This window comes from Eumetopias jubatus, unplaced genomic scaffold (assembly GCF_037043125.1).
Source record: "Eumetopias jubatus isolate StellerSeaLion01/CBP00866 unplaced genomic scaffold, mEumJub1_p1.0 scaffold_1, whole genome shotgun sequence".
NCBI classification, from domain to species: Eukaryota; Metazoa; Chordata; class Mammalia; order Carnivora; family Otariidae; genus Eumetopias; species Eumetopias jubatus.
Genome location: NW_028274807.1, coordinates 96109774 through 96130827, shown reverse-complemented (window position 1 = coordinate 96130827; position 21054 = coordinate 96109774). Strand labels below are relative to the sequence as shown.

Genomic DNA, 21054 nt, shown 5'->3' with positions numbered 1-21054 from the left:
TCATACCCAAAAAAAGAATGGTCCTTTAAAATGCCTAAATTTATATTTAAGAAAAAAAAAACACATTATCCTAATTTTTCTCATTTCCCTGTGGACAAGGGGAGCTTTGTCCGTTTGGTATTAGGGAATTAGTATTCTAGACAAGGTGTGTTTTCAGCAGTGGATGAAGTACAGATCAGTGGAAAGAGCATGGAGGCAAACACTGAATTCAAATCCTGGTGCCAGAAGTTACCAGCTTTGTAGCCAGTTTCCTCACTTGCAAGACAGTTTAATCATGGGACTGTTAAGAGAATTAAATTAACATATCTAGAATAGCACTTGACACAGAGAAGGGTGCTCAACAAATGTCTCCTACTCTTCCTTTTCTTTCTGTTCTCTGGAGATGAATCTGGGGCCATGTTCGCCTTTTCCTCATTGATCGAAACATGCACCCATTAGAATTAAACAGCATTATCCTGAGAACAAACCTGCCTTCTGAGTAAACTTTCTGATAAACTTCATGAAAACAGAAGCCAGAGATACTGGACAGTGAAATGGAAAGATAGATGGCTTATAAAAACAGATGACTTGGGGAATGGCTGGTTAGCTGGTGAGTTCTGTTAAAGAGGTCAAGACAATTGGAGGGAAGATAGTATTAGTCTGTATTAGAAAAGTTTGCTGCTCAGAAAAAGATAAAACAGTATATTTTTTCTTCATATATTCACAAGTCTATTTTGCAAACAACCATCTATTTCCAGGAATGAATAATTTATATAAAAAATAAACTGTATTAAAATCACCAATTCCATTTGTTTTACCAGCTATGTATTTTGAAAAAAAAAAAAATCAACTCAGTAAAATGTCCATAAATTGTGAGATTTCATCCAATTGTCTATTTTTTTTTTTGCTTCTTTCCATATATTTCCTATTCACATCTAATAGGACAATTTCCTTTTATACTGCCATTGACAGTAATTCTTTAAAAATCTATTTTTAAAAATAAAGAAAAAAGTTTAAAAATAACTAAATTGCATTATAGCAAAGAAATTTATATTGCCAAACAGAAATTTAGTTTAACATTTAAAATCTTTATAAAAGATAAACAAATCCTGATTTCCCCTTTATCATAATTGAAAAATGAAATCACTCAACATGATCACTTGAAACATAATTTCCTTAAAACTTCTCTATGGTGAAACAAAGCTCTATATATTTAAAGAGTGTGTATAACATTTATAACACTCATGACAATTTCAAACCAACTAGCACTGGTATAGCTTCAAATTACTATTAGTTGCGGCTATTTTTGGAAAAAAGGTACAAAGCTTATTAGGGCCCAGCATACCAGAAAACCTTAATTTTACATTGTCATAGAGTTGAAAAAGGGACATTATAGTGTGAAGACACTATAAATTGCCATTTCTTTCTCATAAGTCTTTTAAAACAGGCTGCAAAAATATTCAGTACCTCATATATATTAACTAACAAAAATATTTCCATTGACTACCTTTTGCCCAGAGTGATTAAGGACCAAAAAATAGAATTCTTGTTGCTTTATTATCTGATAAACTGCTAGTAAGCTCCCGTTAGAAGTTCTTTAGACATTACACCAAGTCATCTTGGTCTTCTGATCATATATATATATTCATATATATATATATGTATTTTTTCAAGTAAAGAAATGTTTAACAGATGTAAACTATTTATTGAATATTTGCCACCAAATATTGTTAAATACATTATCTTGCAGCATATCGCTTTCAAGTTAAAATGTCAAACAAACACCAATATTTACAATTCTTTTAAGGAATGTTATATAATGACACATTAAGGCGTAAATTCTTTTGGCTTATAATTCTTAAAAGAATGATAATAGCAAAAGTGATGCAAAATCTTCAGTGTGAGATTATGATTAAGCTACATTTTACAAAAATATGGTGTAAGATGGCAATAATCCCATTCAACATCCTGGATTAGATCCCTTCAGGAGGGACTGATAATTTATACAGTCAAACTTTAAAATTTACAGATAAAGGCAGTCCAATACTGCCACTGAGAAGTACATCTCTTAACATATACAACTTTCAGGCCACAGTTTTGAAGGTCTGAAGTATCAAGTTGGTTTGATGAATTAGTCGGTTGGCACTTATGAACACATTTATTGCCCTGTAAAAAAAAAAAAAAGCATTAAATTTATCAAAAAAAAAATTCATCCTTTAAAAATATTTATACTTGATGCCATCCACTAACAGTAGCAATGAAATCAATTTAGGGAAAAAAAAAAAAGAGGCAAGTTAGCACTAAGGATCGTATGTTTTATACCAGCTTGGAATTGAATGGTCCTGCATCATTTGAAACTATCTAGGAATTACTGCCCCCTAGTGGCTCCAGCTGGCAATAAGCTGTTGGTGGGCTGCTAATGATAGGTGGTGCCTCAACAACCGGATTTCCTGAGGTTGAACACGTAACTGGCCAAAGAGGATTCAAAAGTAGTCTCCAGCTCTGGTTTCGTGTAAGTTACCAAAATAATATCTGCGCCAGTATTATACTCAGCCTCAAAATCTCTACTTCAATGGACATATCTCTCCTACCTTCTTTCAAAAACAAACAAAAAACAAAACAAAAACTATGAGAATTCTAAACTACTTTTAGAATAAATCTATTAAAACAAAATAATCATGTGGTTTCAATATTTAAGAGCTGACAATATATAAAAATTCTTAAAAATTACTTTGTGCTGCACACATTTCTCCTATCAGCCCATCTTCATGTGACAGGAACAAAGAACTGATGCCCTAGTCCCACTGTGTGGTCTTATCAGTTTCTCAGTATCATAGCTAAAACTTTTATCTTCATCCTAGACATTTCTCAAAAAAGAAGGACCAGAAAAAATGAGTTGCATCAATGCAAATTCATCCCCTTACTGGAAGATGGCTCAAAGAACAGGCTCTAAGTTTTCAGTTTCAAGAAAACAGATATAAAACTAAAATCAAAAATAATGGCACATTATTCATATACAAATAATTATAAAGAAGCTACTGAATGGAGAAAAGTAGCAGGGAGCCTGAATAATCCATATGCAGCATACATAACTTCAGATTAATGAAAATTAGGCTCTAAAGGAATTTCTACCTTTCGATGTGCTTATTTCACAACAGTTCTTAATTAGAATCAGAAATAATGATCCCATCATGTAAAATTCTTTTGATGTGTTTTGGTTATTTTGGCTTAGCAGTGGAGACCAAGAAAAAAACAGATATAAGTTTATTTTCAGAACACACCTGCAAGCTTATTAAACTAAGTCATCAAGGAGCATTTCCCCTAGACTATCTGAACAGTAACAAAAACCATTAATAAAATGTACCTCAGTATCTTTAATTCGTAATATAAATGTAAAGAAATGTAAAGATTTCAACCTATTTGAACTGTTAAAAATAAATGAAAATTAACAGACCATTCTAATGTATTTTTATAATTTTTAAATATTATTATAATAATATTATAATGTTTGACACGGATATAGGGATCTTTAAACTTCAATGGTAGGATAAATGTTAGAGGTTCCAATGATACATGAAATAATCACTATTTAGATTGTTTTTCTGACCCTAAGCACTGTCAGAAAATGGTCTTGTCCACAAAATTTCTAGTATTCTACTTGAGATACAAAGAGCTCTCTATAAGGTACAATGTTACAGAAGACACGGCCCCTCCATCAGCTTATACAGGATATGTACATGTGTAAAATGTATATGTAAAAACACATAAATTTGTTGGTTTTCTGGAGTGTTCTATAGGTAATTGTATGCCTAAACTTAAAAACAACATCCAATTTACCTTTTTAGTATACTATTTATCTTACAGAGCAACAGTGAAAGCCTCCCTCCTTCTGAAGAGTGGGTCACAACCTTTGTAGTACTTTTAAATCACCTGGAACACTTTTTATAAAAGACTTATTAAATCCTGGTCCCACTCCAAGCTACCTGAATCAGAACCTCTGAAGTTGGGACCAAAGCACTGGAATTTTAAAAAACTGAACCAAAGTGATTCTAATGTGCAAATGGGATTGAGAACCATTGCTTTAACTTTTAATTCTCAACAGACCGGCAGTATCAGTATTATCTGAAAACTTCTTAGAAATGCAAATTCTTTGGGCACCTGGGTGGCTCTGTGGTTGAGTATCCCCGACTCTTGATTTTGGCAAAGGTCATGATCTCAGGGTCGTGAGATCCAGCCCCGAATTGGGTTCCACAGGCAGTCTGCGTGAGATTCCTTCCCTCTGCCCCTCCCCCAGTTCGCATGCTCTCTCTCCCTCTCTCAAATTAAAAAAAAGAGAAATGCAAATACTTGGGTCCACCCTAGACCTATAGAATGCAGGGAGGGGAACTCCAAAAGCAATTACATGTACATGTATAAAATGTATATTTTGTTCTTTAGTAAGCCCTCCAGGTGATTCTGATGCTCCTAAAATTTGAGAACCACAGCGTCAGGGGGTGGTGAAGTAGGCCAGTAAGCCAAATCTCACATCCCATGTTTCTGTACAGCCTGCAGGCTAAGAACACTTTTATATTTTTAAATGACCAAAAAAAAAAAAGAGTATTATGTAGAAGGTGAAAATCAAATAAAATTCAAATTTCAGTGTCTATAAATCAAGTTTTATTAGAACATGGCCATAATGTCACTTGTTTCCATACTATGACTGCTTTTGCACCACAACACCACAGCAGAGGTGAAGTAGGTAGTTCTAACAAGCCCACCTATAGGTGGACCCGGAATATTTGCCATGAGGCCTAGTTATGGCTAGATTATCAACCAACAGTCTATTCTTAGTTACTAGTTACCTTGAGTATGAACAATATAGTAAAAGGGCTTAATTTATACAGTTTTAGTACTATATAAAACCACATAATTTAATTTCTTTTAAAAAGGATAATAAATGACACTACTTACTTGCCATCCTTAAAATAGGTTTTCAGAGTATCACTGAAGCTTTTGGAGTACTTTACAAATTCTTTCTTTTGGTGTTCAAGTGCCTACAGACATCAAACAGAGTAAGAAAAAAAATATTAAATAGGAAAAGAGAAATAACACAAAAGCCAAAATCAAAGATAAGAGATTATACAGAATACAGGATGGACTATATATTATGAATTGGAATTTTTAGAAGTATTTACTTAAACATATTTTAATTCAAGGACAAAACCAGTGGTTAATGATACAAAACTATTTTCAATAATCAAACCATCTTAGTATTTAATTCAATAAAACAACTAAGTGTAAATCAACATCTAGGGTGGCAGCTTATACAAGGCTTCTACTAAACTTACCCTGCGGTTCTGGTATTGATACTTCTTGAAGACATTATTCACTGTATCAAGAAGTTCTTTTATTGCACTAGCTATATCCCTGTTGGATAAGGAAAAAAGAAACTTCTTAAAATCAGTTATATTTGGAAGAGGGGTGTGTATTATATATATATATATGGATACGGATACACACACACACACACACACACACACATATATATATCTATATTTTTTTTTAAGGATTCCTAATCACACTGTAATTACCACATTAACAATGCATCAAGCCCAAACATCTGACCTGATGATTGGATGGATTTTAGCCTGTACCCTTTTGTGATCCTGACTTCCCTTGCATTGCTGACCAAATGTTCTATAACTAATTTCAATCTTCCCAAATCAGTAACATTTCATTCAGCACTACTTACTCAAATTTTTAAGAATTACCTCTGCTTTTCATCTTTTCCAGTTATGATTTTTCCTTTCTTTGATGAATTCAAGCTACTATATTCTCTACGTTTGCTATCTCATGAACAATTAAATAAAATTTTACTATTACGTGTACCACACTTCTGTATTTATCAGCACTTCAAGTTACATACCTAATAGTTTTGATGTTTAAAATGAAATATATTTCCTTCTCAGACATAGCTCTTCTCTCTAAGACACATCTACCTTCTAACAACTGCCTATACCCCTCTTCCAAAAACTTTGCTGTCATTATTTCCTTTGGAAAATATATTTAAATTCCTGAGAGAGACAATATCAGAATATTTTGCTACCTTAACCTTTCAGCAATCATCCTTGGACTATATATGCATCAACACCTTCCTCCCCTTTTAAGCAGATAAAGAGAAGAAATCAGTAATTCTCATGAGTTGACTGTTCTTCCTACCCATTAACCATTTTTTTCCCTAAACTTTTCTTGTCTTTTCTATGCTTTTTTCAATTTTCATCTTCTAACTGCGTAACTTTTTTGCCAAACTGAACTTAAACTTCTGCTGTGCAAATGCAATTCAAGTGTAAAGATATGAATTATTACGACATAACTCTAGACCATCCCAAACATCTTTCATTACTTTTTAATCACAAATGTCAGATTTCAGTTATTTCATACCTAAAACATTTCAGCTTTACTAAAGAAAAAAAACCCAAAAAGCTCTGTATCCAGATTTCTGTGGTGTATGTATGTGTATCACAGCATTTTTCTAGTAAATAAGCATGTAGGATGTCTAAGAATTACAAATATACAGTATTTGGGTACAAAAAAAGTACGTTAGCCTATTCTGAAATAGTAGTGACATTTGTATTAAATATTTTGATAAATAATCACTTATTACCTCCTGTATGTCAAACACTGGTATCGGTCTGAACATTAAAATACTAGATTCAAATAGGACAATGAATATTACATGGAAATGGTATCTGTCCACTCATTTTTTTTTCTTTTTGCCTCTAGTTTAGGAACAGCAGTTTTAACTTACATAACTATTCCTTTCATTTATGGTTTCAAGTAAGTTGACTCCTGTATTGCTCTGGTGTGCGTAACCCACTGCTTAATAAAATGATGTCATATGACCATGACATGAGAAAAATTACAAATTTCAACAAATAAATATTTGGAAGGTACTTCAAATCCACAATGAGCCCATTTAAAGCAGAACATAATGAAGCAAACTACAGTGATCAAACACTGAGGTGTTTATATACAACTATTTTGTAAAATAATATTCTGCTTTAAAAAGGGGGATTATAAAAATGTGCTTTCAGGGCTAATCGACAAGATGAACATATGCCCCATATACAATGATAATGGCTAGATTCCATAGGTCAAACGAGCAGTGAGTTCTCACTCACCTGTAAGGAAAAAAAAAAAGGGTTTTCTGAAAGGTACCACAGACTTACTAATGAATATTGGGAATCTGTACTTTAAAAGAAAACTTAAAAAATAAGCCCCCCAGGTGATTCTGCTGATGAACCAAATTTGGAAAACCGTGTTTGGAAACCTAGAGCCTAGAACTAAGGTTTGATCTATCACTGGCCACAGAACTTTAGAAAGAACTTATAGAATAATGACCCAGGCTGTTTATCCCTAGGCCTGGCCTTCTCTAAAAACAATTTGTGGCAATTTATATCAAATATTACATCATCTGTATGTACACAGAACGGTATTTTCATTTAAGGTGCTAGGGTTTGCACCAGGGAAGCTAAATTATATTAGTAACTAAGGGTTTGTTTCCTACAAGAGAAAATAATCAGCACTAAAAAAATACTTCAGACAATTAAACAGATCAAGAATTGAAGAAAATAACTACAGTGTAATTACAAACAGTCTGGAGTTAAGTGATTCTGTGACAAGGGACATATAGTAGGACAGAATTTTAGCAATTTGCAGCTTTTAGTGAGGCAACTTTGGGGAAACATATACTCAAAAGAGAAGAGGACAGGCATCAGAGGAAATATAACATACATCTTATAAGAAAATTGCAATAGTAGACTTTCTAATCATGTAACTCAAATTTATATAACATATTTATGTGAACATTCTAAAGGAAGAAAACTCCTATGCTGTGTGTTTAGTTAGACTGGACATCTCTGGAAAAGCTACTCTGAAGCCATGAGGAAAACCAAACTCTGGTGAATTTTAGCGCATGAATACGCAAATACACAGTAAATAAATAAATGCACGGCTTTCTGGTTTATCAAGTCACAAATCTCTACTAGTCATCCATTAGAATGTATCAGACCTAAAAAAGCCCTATGAATTAAATTTACTAAATATTTGCATAAGCTTAAATGTAGTCAAACAGAAACATTCATTAATCAAAAGAACTTTTAAGATATTTATTTGCTGGATCATTTTTCCTAATCAACCCCACAGAGAAAAGCAGGGAAAAAAAAACCCTTATTTCACAAAGCTAGTATGTGCTGTGAGCACATACCGGGTTCTGTGTGAGGCACTTTATGTATGTTTATGTATGTTCTTTCTCTCAATTCTTAAAACTGTTGTCCTCATCTTTATAGGCAGAAACTAGAAGGAAGCTAAGCTACTTATCCAAGGTCACACAGCTAAATGTGGGAATGGAAATTCAAACCTAGGTCTGCTAACATACACACAAATACCTGGATATTTGTTAACTGATGGGAATCTTCTTTCTACTTAATATAACCTATGAAATCACAGAGAGTACTTGGATAGTAAGTATCTGATACATGTTTCTTCAAAATACTGCTAAAATAAATGAAGATAACTACCTTAAGTATGAAAAAGTAAAATATTTTAAAGAAAAAACAGTAACTGCACAGTACACTGCGCCTGAAGGATAAGCCACTTTTTATTTTGGTGCAGTTTTATCCACTAATTTGTTAAACAATTAACCATGGAGACAATATGTATCAAAATGTGTCAGTATATATCTGTGATACAAATAATCACATCTTACCTATCTATGTTAATTTATACATGGTCTCATAAATATATATTATCAACAAACTTTCCAGGGCCAATTATACCTCATAAAATGGTTAAGAAATAAATTTTAATTGCCAATACTCTTAATTCAGTTGTGCGGAGTACACTCCAGAAAACAGAACTAAAATATTACTGCTGCCCCATAAATGAGAGACAAGCCCTTAATTCAGCCTCTGTCAATGACTATGGACAGTGACTCTTAGGCTCCTGACCTCAACTTCCTTATGATTAAAATGTGGCTGTTTATACAGTGTTTTTCAAACCTCTCTCTAAAGCCACAATGGGTTTAGCAGAGATGCCTTGCAGACTCCCTCAGAGGGGTAAGATGGTGTCAAAGTAGCAGGACGAGGACTCTGAGCCTACCATACCTACCCCAGCTTCAACCACAACATTCTTCTCTCTCTTACCTACTGGCATTCTATATTAAGATATCCTTTATCACACCTCTTCCAGATAGCTAAAACTTTTTTCAATGACCAAGTTAGACCAGCATTATTCATCTCAGATTGGGAAGCAGCAGAGAAGACAATGGAGTGCATCTGCCTGGGTTCGAACCCAGATCTACCAATTTACCAGCTCTGTGACCTTGGAAAAGCTACTTAATTTCTTCACCTGTTATAGCAGTGTTATAATAATATATGTAAAATGCTTAAAAAAGCACCGAGAACATAATTCTAACTTATTAGACTACTATTATTAAGATGGCACTGATTCAATAAACCTCTCCTTCAATGACCCAAGGCAAAATTTGCTGAAAATATTATTTTTAAAATGTCAGATCTTCATAGAAATGCAGCATAGATCATAAACAAATATATGATTATCAAAACAAATTAGAATTTTATTAAAGTATTTGAAAATTCTAAAACTAAGGGAGCCTGGGTGGCTCAGTTGGTTAAGCGACTGCTTCGGCTCAGGTCATGATCCTGGAGTCCCTGGATCGAGTCCCACATCGGGCTTCCTGCTCAGCAGGGAGTCTGCTTCTCCCTCTGACCCTCTTCCCTCTTGTACGTTCTATCTCTCATTCTCTCTCTCTCTCAAATAAATAAAATCTTTAAAAAAAAAATTCTAAAAATAAGCTGCTTAAACAACTGTGCTTCACGTAACTGGCAATTTATCCTTTTATGAGCTAAACAAGTTTACTTTATATTAGATTAAAAATAAAAAGCCATAAAACAGTTGACTATCTTCCTTTTTCACACATTAAAAATACTTAAAGGAAGTTGAGGCTTTCCTATAAAGGTAAAATATTTACCTCAGGATTTGTTCCCTGTGACATGAATTTTAGCTAAGCAATGAAAAATCTTTTTCGTACTTTCAGGTTCTCAATTAGAAGACCTAAAAGAGGGTCACTCCTTAATAGCTGGGTTGCGTACCCATCATAAACCAGTACTTTCTAAAATGGGATACCGTGCCCTCTATACTACTCAAAATAGGTGCCCAAACTAGCTAAAATAACATTTTGCAATGGGAATTACAAAAAATACTGTTTCCAAGAGATGAATGTTAATATTTACAAGCGAACCTCTTTCCATTCTTTAAAGATATGAAGTATGATGATGCAGCCTCTTTCAGAAAACAACAAAACCTGTGCTAAATCTTTCCTTTTCAGCAATTTCTACTTGTGGTCTCACCAAAAGGTTTCACTGATAGTGCAGCTCTAATTATTCCCAATTTTCTTCATAGTATATCCAGTGAGGCTAAAGAAAATTGAGACTCTTTATTCATCCAGAAATTGTTTGGATTTTCCCCTGATTCTCCCACCCTCTTAACCCCTGAGGACAGTGCCCCTGGTTTGAGACCCACTGCTCACGAATGACCCATCTTGCTGCTGCTCACCAGTCAGCCTTCTGGCCCCTTGCATAATATCGGACTTATTTAACCTGTATCCCAAAGGTAAGGATTTGGAGGTTTACAATTTGGCCAATATTTAAAAATGCTATTCAAGCCTAAGAGTACATTACTTATTCTAATAACTTCTGTCCTTTCTGCAACAAAAACAATACTGGTATCCTTTGTTACCAATACTATAATTTATCCAACTTCCCTATTTACTTTAATCTGACATTTACATTTTTGCATTATTTTTTGTAGTTCTAACTACATTTCAATTTATGTACATTTCATTCACTGTTTTTATATGAACATTCTAAAAAATTTTATCATACTCTAAAGCCAAATACCACAGCTTAGGAGTTAATAATCAAAATGCAGCATTTAAAAATTTCAAGTCTGATTTCAAATTAATATTTCAATTTAATATTAATGTCATACCAAAATAAAACACCTAGAATGAGTGGTTCCTTTGAAGTACTTTCAAGAAAAGAAGAACCAAAGCCAAAAGTTGCTTACTTGATTGTCTGCAGAAACCTCACTCTGTCATTGATCTCATCTGGGATCTTACTGAGAATTTGCTTAAGTGCTCGTGCCTTTTCATTTAGGTCCTGGAATTCTGGCTCTGGTCGTTCAATCATATACTCTGATAAAATAAATACATAATAAAAACCATCATGCAACTCTCTGCCAAATTCAAGTCTACGAATTCCCAATGTTGGTTAAAGAAGTGGAGGGAGAAGAGAAAGGGAAAGGAAAGGAAAGACAAGGTTGCAAGGCAGAATTCATTAAAGTTCAACTTAGTTCAGAAATAATATATGGCTCTCCCCAAGTAAAGGATCAAAAGATGAAAGACTAAACATTTTCAATTTGGGATAAATGGAAATTTGGTGAAATCTTAAAACAAACAACTAAAAGATAGGCTCAATCAAATTTACCAGGCCTCTGAAGCTTTATTTCATAAGGAAACCTTAAGGTAATGACATTCATAACAAATATAATGACAATATATATCTGTTAAGGAGGAAGAGGAGCTTAATAACCAACCTCTATATTGAATATGTAATGAGCTCATGATATCAAAACCCAACCTACTAATATCTTCAGCACATTCTTGAAATCTCACTTAAAAACACACAATAATTTATATAGATGTTTGCCCCATTATCATCACAATAACAATAACAGTAAGAAAGGAGAGGGGCAGAAGACCCATTTGTCAAATAAGACTTGGAGGAAGTACTTTTCAACAACTGTAAGAAAATTAAATAAGACTCTAACTACCTTCTACATCATCAGCTGCCATTCGAAGAAGGGACTCTGTGAAGTTAACTTCTACACTTTTTTTCTCTAAAATTTTCATAATGATGTCTTGTGTAAGTCCTGGATTTTCTTTTTCAGCCTATAAAAAAGAGAAAGCTCTTTTTAAAATACAGAAGCTCAATCAGCATTTGAAAGTCAAAAATTAATTGTTTAGAACCTGCCTGGAACCTCTTAATCAAATTATGACAGCAGAAATCTTTGTAAAGTAGGTGTGGTGACGGCATTCAGTTATGTTTTGTCAGAGCTTATGCATCAGTGACTTCTTATTACAGCCATGGTCCCATTTGCCATTTGAACATAAGGTACTTAACATTTCCTATTTCTCCTCTACATTCACTTGCAATCAAACCAGTAACAAAAATAGAAATAAAGATTCTATATATTTTGGTAATCCATCAATTACTCTGTTCAGTAGTTTAAATACACTAAGGACTTTTAGCTTTTTTTCATTAGCTAAGATTTCAACTTGAGGATCAGGCTATAACTCATCTTACCAGTACTTTGAAGATTCTTTGCATTTAAATGAACAGAATGTCAAGAAAAACAAAAATGAAACAAAAAGACAGGATTTCTTTTGCAGGTTTTATTTAAGCTATATAATCCTTTACTTTTCCACCTCACAATTTTCATTTCCTATTTTCTGTAGCAAGAATATTTCCTTTTGTAGCAAGAATATTTGTAGCTAAAATAGAACATCATTTAATCCTTTTGCTACCTCCTGGGCTTGTTTCACTGATGAGTTTGCATTACTTCTACGTTACTTCACTCACTAGGACACTAAAATCTTCTAGCCATCTCAACACTGAGAACACAGAAAGTTATGAGTTTATCATAGTTAATTTTCAGATTTGGGTTTTCCCCAGTAATTCTGTCCCATTTTATTATTTTTAAAAATTTTGTATTGACACTCTAAGTTTGTTTCTTTTAGGATGCCTGCCAATTTTAATCATTATGCTGATGATTTCCTATCTTTTTTGCCCAATATTAAACAGCAAATAGAAACACAATTTATGATCCTAATCAGACAGCGATCTATTTGCTTCCATATGTGTCAAGCACATTTAACCTCTGCCTTTTCAATTCCATTCTGGTATCACTGCAGATCCAGTTTCTTCCTGTTCCTACTGCTCTTTCCATTATAACATCTTGTTTCTCATTAGGCTTCAAGTATCAGAAACTGAAAGGTTTTGAAATGGAATGGGAAAAGAAAATATTCACATTTATCTCAACGCTGGGATCATTTTAACTGCTCTCATATGCTACTCAAGAAAATCATTTTGATAGATGATTAATAACAATAAAGTGTATCCTACTGAATTCCATTTCCTTTATAACCTGTTTTGATTTTTCTTTCCATGAATATATTTAAGATAGAATCTATTTTTTAAAAACAAGGGTTACCTTTAAAGGAAAAGTTGTACAAACATGGGTTAAGACGGTATCAACATTATTAATTTGGTGACCTGCCACAAAACTATATGCATTATTTCGATAAGCCAGCATTTGATAAAGTGGTTTATCTTCTTTCTCTAAGTAGCATTAAATTACCTATATAATGCATCATCTTACGAGGCAGGGGAGTACTCTCCATGTGCTTACAGAATATGCCAGCAGAACAATAATCTCTCTCTGATTAAGTTATCATAAACTGCCAAAATCATTAAATGCTGAAAGGCTGAGAATAAAGTTTTCAACACCAAGTTGTGTGGAGCCCCAAACTGCCAAAACCGGAGCATTATAGAAATCTTACAGAGGCCTCTAACTTTCTCAGTTCACAAGTGTTCTTAGGGCAAAGAAAATAGTGGCTATGTAGTAGTTAGGTTCAAATAACTTCGTAAGTACTCGTGTCCTAACAACTGTCCTTAAAAAATACACAAATTGAAAGAAAAACATTTCATTTCATTCTTAAATAACCATGATTACTTACTGAGATGCATTCACCTGTTGGGCACTACACAATTTCTCAAATGTTGGAATTAGACTGGATCCTACAATCCCCATTTCCTATTGGGACACTGATTTTCTCGTGGTACTTACCTTTTATCACAGAAATGGCCAAAATTCCAACTTCACAAAAATATGACATCACTGCATGGAATGTAGCCCAATCTAATATGTTGAAATTGCAAACTGGGGCGCCTGGGTGGCTCAGTTGGTTAAGCAACTGCCTTCGGCTCAGGTCATGATCCCAGGGTCCTGGGATCGAGTCCCACATCAGGCTCCCTGCTCGGCGGGAAGCCTGCTTCTCCCTCTCCCACTCCCCCTGCTTGTGTTCCCTCTCTCTCTGTCTCTCTCTCTCTCTGTCAATTAAATAATAAATAAAATCTTTAAAAAAAAAAAAAAAGAAATTGCAAACTACCTCAAGCTAGCATAGTTCACAGTGTCAGATGTTTAGTATCACTGTGTTTCTTTAAAGTTTTAAAATAACTCATAGCACTCTTCTAAGTTTGCTGTGGGGCCCCAGGGTGCCTCAGCACCTAGCTCGGGAACAATCATCTTAGTATCTTCTGGCTGAAATCCTTAAGCTACTTACTTTTCATTTTAAAAGCCTTAAATTTACCCAATTTCTCTGACTGACAAAATAAATAGATCTGTGCTTAAATCGGAGACTTTTAACTATCTGTACCTTCAGGTTCTCTCCCAGAATTACAACCTTGAATTCTGTGAGAATCCAATTTTTATGAAGAATCCCACTGTGAGTAAAAACTATCCCCAAAGGCAATAACATCCACCCTCATGAGTCAGTGATTCTCAACAGCACAACCTATCAGAACTTTCCATAGGGGAAAAGAATCAAAGAGAAGAGACATCTTAAAAGATAATATTCATTAGTATTTTATCTTGGGGAAAACAATTTTAATCCCTTTTCTTGTGATAATAAAAATATTAAACCTTGATAAATCACACTTGTGGTCAAAGAACTGGAAATATGGACATATATTTTAGGAATATTAATAGGGATATATGGGTGGGTGAGGCATTTATTTTTTGAGAACGAGAGAAAGTACGGGGGGGGGGAGAAGCAGAGGGAGAGGCAGAAGCAGACTCCCCGCTGAGCAGGGAGCCCCATGCAAGGCTCGATCCCAGGACCCCTGGATCATGACCTGAGCCAAAGGCAGATGCTTAACCGAATGAGCCACCCAGGCACCCCTGGGTGAGACTTAAATTTTTCAAATAAGTTGTAGCTTTAAAAACACAAAAATCTTCCTCTTCTTAATGCATACCCTTTTAATTCCATTTGAAATTTAACAAATTAAATATAATAAAAATCAATCAATGCAAAACTAATTTATTTTCCTCTCAAAATAACTTCCACTTTCCCCAATTAACAATCAGTGCCGTGGATAATAAAATTTATCCATATGTTAAACCAGATCTATCAAAAAGCACATACTTTAAACATACTATTTGCTTTTAAAATGTACTTTAGTATTAAAACATCAGATTATATGTAAGGATATTTGTAAGAAAAAGCTTAATGAAATTTGTTATTTTATCTCTTTTAGAAATGACACTGAGGATATCATCTACTACTTCAGACAGAGTCCTCCTTATGATGATCCACAGGAGAAATTTCTCTCTGTTCTTGCTAACAGAAAAGCTAAAAAACTGACTTTTCCTTATCAATACTATATTGTGCAATAGGTCGCCTTTCCTTCCTTTCTTTGGCCACAAAAATAGCAAGTTAGTTTAAAACAGTTTCCATCATGCCTCCCTGATAACCAAATATGCCATTCCAAAGCCACACTGAAGCTCAAAGAAAAAAGAAAAAAAAATTGATGATATTGCTTCATTCCTTCTTTTCATTAACCCATTGATTTGCCAGAATATATTTTAATTAAGCTACTACGTATGAATACACAGGCACTGCATTTTAGAGTATTAATCACATCAAAATAGCTCTAATATAATATATACAATGTAAATTCTTGTGGTGAAGAGAGATGTTAAGTGACAGTATCTATCCCAGCAGTTAAGAGTGGTATCAATGAACAATCTTTGCCATAAAAAAGAACTCAAGCTTTATGGATTTATAGTTCTAATCCAATAAAACTTAACTATAAATTTATTCTAGATTTAAACATTAAAATACTTTACCTGAAATAGAAGTTATTTTGGATATTAATGGGAACAAACACACAATAAGTAAATAAAAATTGAAGTTTTGGGTACCCTGATACGTACTGGGAAAGGGGGATGGATAAAGTTTTACATGAAAGAATGCACCTAATATGTAGAATAGGACTGTCCAACAGAAATATAACATAAGCAACAAATATCATTCATTGTAATTTTAAATTTTCTAGTGGCCATGTTACAAAATAAGAAATATGTGAAATCATTTTAAGAGTACATCCAAAATATTATCATTTCAACATATAATTAATATAAAATACTTATTACTGAGTTATTTTACATTCTTTTTCTTATACTAAGTATTCAAAATCTGGTGTGTATTTTATACTTGGAGTACAACTCAATTTGAACTAGCAACATGTGGCTAGTATTTATCAAACAGTGCAGGTCTAGAGACAACAAAAAAGTTCACTCTGACAGAGTGACTTGGATGTATGTTTGCAAGGTACCCTTAATCTGACCCCCACACAGGTCTTGTTTTCCCATCAAAAATACTATTTTATACTTATGTTCTATAATTAAGCAATATGAAGAACATCTTTTTGAGTTATAATTTTACAAAAATTTTTATCAAGTCATATAACAGAAAAAGAAATTCAAAAATATACTCTAAAGCTAAAGAGAAAAGACTCCAAAGAAGTCAGTTTCCAAAGCAAAAAATGACGAAAAGATGAATGCTAAGGAAAAAGCATTTGTTTCAATTCACTTTTGGGAAGTGTTTTAAGCTTTACAGCGTACGCTAAAACAGACGTGAGACAGCTGAACAGGTTTTCACTAAAAGGAAATAAAGTGGCAATTATCATATGGTGTTCAGATTTATATACAACATACATTTTAATCATCACAATAAATTATTTGCATCTCACCTTAATGAAAGCTGCTCTCAGTGTCTGAGCTGCTGACAGGTTTACTCGTTCTAGCTGCAATATAAATTTTAAATCACTATTAATATCAATTTCCTCAGAAAAAGCACATTTCTGATATTCCACTCTACAGTAATAACACTGATACATCCATCATTTGATCAACAAAAATACTTGCTATTATTCTAAATCACCTTAATTCTTCAAATACACAGGTCATCTAAAATTTTCATTAGAAGAAATTAAAGGATGCATGAGTTCTTCATTCTTTTTATTTTTAAAAACAAAACCTTAAAAGTAGACTTAAGATAAGCACAGAATGCAAAATAATATCAAGTCCCTATAGAAAGAATAAACATATTTACTTCAATTACTGAAAATAGGGTTCGAGATCAACTCTCAATGCTACGTTGCAAGTATATGGCAAATGGGGTTTGCACTGAATAGAAAACGACCAACACCAAGAAAACATTTATTATTTAAGATTTTTTGTATTTATTACCTTACTCCTTTTTAATTATTTTACAATCCCTCAGCCAGGGATTTAAGTTGAGGTTAGTCTATTTTATTAATTAGCAAACAGCACTGACAAAAGGTCTGATACTAAATAAAGACTGTGGATCATCTGTCCTCTATGTTATCTGGATTAAAAAAAGGTTACCTAAAATACTGGACCAAAAGTTCAATCCCAAAGCTTTTAATTTTAATATCAAATATGTGAGGTTTACAATTCTGAAAGATACATGTCCTTATTATACACTTCAGAGAATTCATTTTTCAGTGAGAAAAAAATTTGATAAAAATAATGCCATTTGTTGAAGAGTTAACTGCTAGGCTTAAAACAACTACCTTCAGTTAAATTCCTATTTTTTTAGTCCCTAAAGATTGCACCAATTAACTCAATAAAGCTCAATGTATATATTTTTTATTGGGGACAATATTAAATGTTCAAAAACAATGTTAACTTTTATAGGATTCTTATGCAAGTGGAATTTTTTTACAAAAATCGTAGGAACATATCATATCTTGCAATAAATATTCCTTTCAATCCCTCGAGGAAATAAATGTAAGTTTTCCTTTATAAACAACATATATACATATATACATATCTAAGGAATGGCCTACACTTTATTAAATCAATTTATTTTCTAAACAAGACAGAAATGCCAAGAACCTTATCTCCCTACAAGTTACGCATCTTCAGCAAAAAAGCAACAAAATGTGCCAAGATAAACACTTTATCTCCAAAAATAAATAATAGGCCATTTAACTCAGTTTTTAACTTGGCTTCTACAAATCCAGTAAAATCTAACATTGTCTTAGTAGATAAAAGGGAAGACACAAGAGGACAAGGTAGGCAAATAGAGCAAAAAAGCAACTATGTAAGTTTATAAAATTAATGAAAATATGCTGCCACAAATAAAAAATTTTCTTCTTCCATGGAATTCATTTAATTGTAATGAGTCCTATTTAAGATTAAAATAATAATACAGCTCTTCTGATCTCAAGTTCTTGTTGTGTAAGGGAAGGAGAGGCAGACAAACAGGATGAATGTTTCCAGTCTGATAGGAACCATTTCCTTATTTGGGTTTACACCACACTCCGACCTCTTTCAAGAAGTCAAAGGTCTGAGTCAGATGTGTACCTCCAAGTATCTGCATCATTAACTCATTCTGTACTACCCTGGCTGGTGTGTGAAAGGGTCAAGGCAAATAAAAGAGGCCCAGAATAGTCTGTGAAGAACTAATAAAATTAGCCAAGATAGACATCAGATTTCTATATTAAGTTTACATACATGTGTCTTAGAAAAGAAAGGGAAAGGTCAGGCATATACTAAATCAAATCTGTGAGCTGTGAGGCACCTCAACCAGAACTCTGCAGGGAGTCATTTTGGGATACATTATATACCCACATATCTTGCAGTAAACCCACTAGGCTTCATTACTCATATGATATCCCCACTACCCAGGGAAGGACCAGGCATACAGGCACATATCTACTTTTTGAATTGAACTTAATCTCTCAACCATAAATTTATCTAAATTGTTCTTCAATCTACTTATAATTTGCAGCCTGTAATACTTAGCAAGGTATGTTTTTATCTTCCCTAATAAAAAGTGCTTCCCTTTTAGATCTTTCACTTGTGATAGATGATTTGATGATAAAATCAAGTTCACCTTACCTTTCATGACAGTATAAGGTCCTGGCAGTATCCTAATAACAGTTTTCATTTACTTAGCACCTATAATGAATTTTGTTATGTATTTTCATAGAGAGTATCTCATCCTCACAATCTGTAACTAGCTATCATCATCTCTATTTTACAGAGGCAGAAATTCATTTTGCATAAATTTACCCCATATTCAAGAGCTAGTGCATACAGAGGCAGGATTCATAACAAATCTGTCTGGCTCTAAAACCTGTGCACAAGCCACTTAATGCTACCCTGCTCCCTGAATTCACCCTTCCCACACTGGCATCCACTCTCTCACTGAATCTCTTCAACTACTGAAGAACTAACAAATTCCCGAGTTTCTCCCATGTGTAAGAAAGTCAGTGTGAGAGATAAAAGAAATAGATTATAGTCCTGGAACCCCAGATCAATTTAAATAAGCAGCTACATGGAAACTAATGGGATCACTGTCAGTTGAAGTAGGAAAAAAAAAGTCTTTATGGAGGTGAAAGCTAAACTGGTCCCTGAAGAACACAGCCTCTTAAAATCACCTTCCTGGGCCATTTGCAAACTTACAGCTTTCTTCAGGGGTTAGTAACACATGTGGGAGTAAAGTTTTTATGTAAGTTTAGAACAGACAAGAATTTCCATTTTGTTTCCAATACTTCCACTAATGAGTCCAGTAATTTTTTTCAGCTTTTGAGATAACAGTTGTTGGCTAGGTTATCTTTAAAGAGCCAATGCAATCATTTCTTAGTAGTAATTGATTCTGAATTCAGAGGAGGAGGAGGGAACATATAATTACACCTTGCCATTAATGGATATCTGGACAAGGAGAGGCTTTCCTCGGGCCTCAGCCATCTAGGAATTCCATGTCACCAGTAAAAGAGTAAAGAAAAAAAAAGAGAATAAGCACAAGAGAACAGGGCACCTAATCTCATTTCACGAAAAAGGTAAAGAAAATACCTCCTGAAGTCCCAGCTAGAGGGAAATGATAGGCTGGGGTGAACTTAACAGCGGGCCTCTCACCCCAACCTCACGTCTGCCTACTGTTTTGTGAGGTCCTCCTGTAATTTACTCTTGATAGCTTCTGAGAGCACTATTAACTGCAAACTTGTCAAATTTAACTCTCTAGAATGTTTATAAAAATATTTCAAAAGCTTACACATAATTGTGATTCCACAGAGAGTGCATTTATTGCATTGGCCCCTCCATTTATTGCACTGGTCCCTCCCTCCAAAGGTATCAGCTCATTCCTATACTTTATTTTCTAGTTAGCAAGCCTGTCTCTTACACCCATAACTATAAAAAAAAAAAAATCCATTTAACTCTTTGGTTACTCAAGTTTTATAGGTCTTGCATAAAATCTTTTGAAAGTATTCTTTCTTATTTTAAGGTCAAAATAATTAGGTTAGTTGGTTCTGAATTATCTACTAATTTGGCTTCCTCAAAATCAGGCATGATTTCTCCATGCTGACAACCTTCTCCCCTCCCCACAAACTCTATTAATCCTATTCTTTAAAAGGAATCAAACAGGGCCAAGACACAAGAAAAAGGGGTGCCTGGGTGGCTCAGCTGGTTAAGCATCCAACTTGATTTTGGCTCAGGTCATGATCTCAGGGTCCTGGGATGGAGCCCCTAGCAGAGCTGGGCTCCCCACTCAGCAAGGAGTCTGCTTGTCCCTCTATCTCTGCCCTTTCCCTGCTCATGTGCGCACTCTATTCCACTCTTTTAAATAGATAAATCTTAAAAAAAAGACACAAGAATAAAGGTACATCCCTTATGACTCAAATAAAAATGAGGTAAGTCAGATCAAAAAAAAAAAAAAACAGAAAAGAAAAAAAGCTAGAACATAAGTAGATAAGACTCAAGAGGCCACCTATCAACTTTTGTGCTGTCACAAAGAAGAGAGATGCAGTCATGTGTTTTATACATAGTAAATGTTTCTAAAATAATCCGTTTCTGGGGTTG

At 33.9% G+C, this 21054-nt stretch overlaps 1 protein-coding gene across 4 annotated transcripts in view; it reads right to left on the bottom strand.

Annotated features, from left to right (window-relative positions):
• Positions 1–1091: 1091 nt before the first annotated feature.
• Positions 1092–21054, bottom strand: part of PDCD10 (programmed cell death 10) — a 41652-nt gene continuing 21689 nt past the window's right edge. For all 4 annotated transcript variants that reach the window (XM_028103137.2, XM_028103138.2, XM_028103136.2 and 1 more), the window contains exons 3-8: positions 16914–16967; positions 11872–11989; positions 11107–11233; positions 5307–5385; positions 4930–5012; positions 1092–2145 (exon numbers count right to left, since the gene is read on the bottom strand). In XM_028103137.2, the coding sequence (XP_027958938.1) occupies positions 2064–2145; positions 4930–5012; positions 5307–5385; positions 11107–11233; positions 11872–11989; positions 16914–16967 (543 nt within the window). In that variant the 3' untranslated portion in view covers positions 1092–2063. The remainder of the gene's footprint in view (positions 2146–4929; positions 5013–5306; positions 5386–11106; positions 11234–11871; positions 11990–16913; positions 16968–21054) is intronic.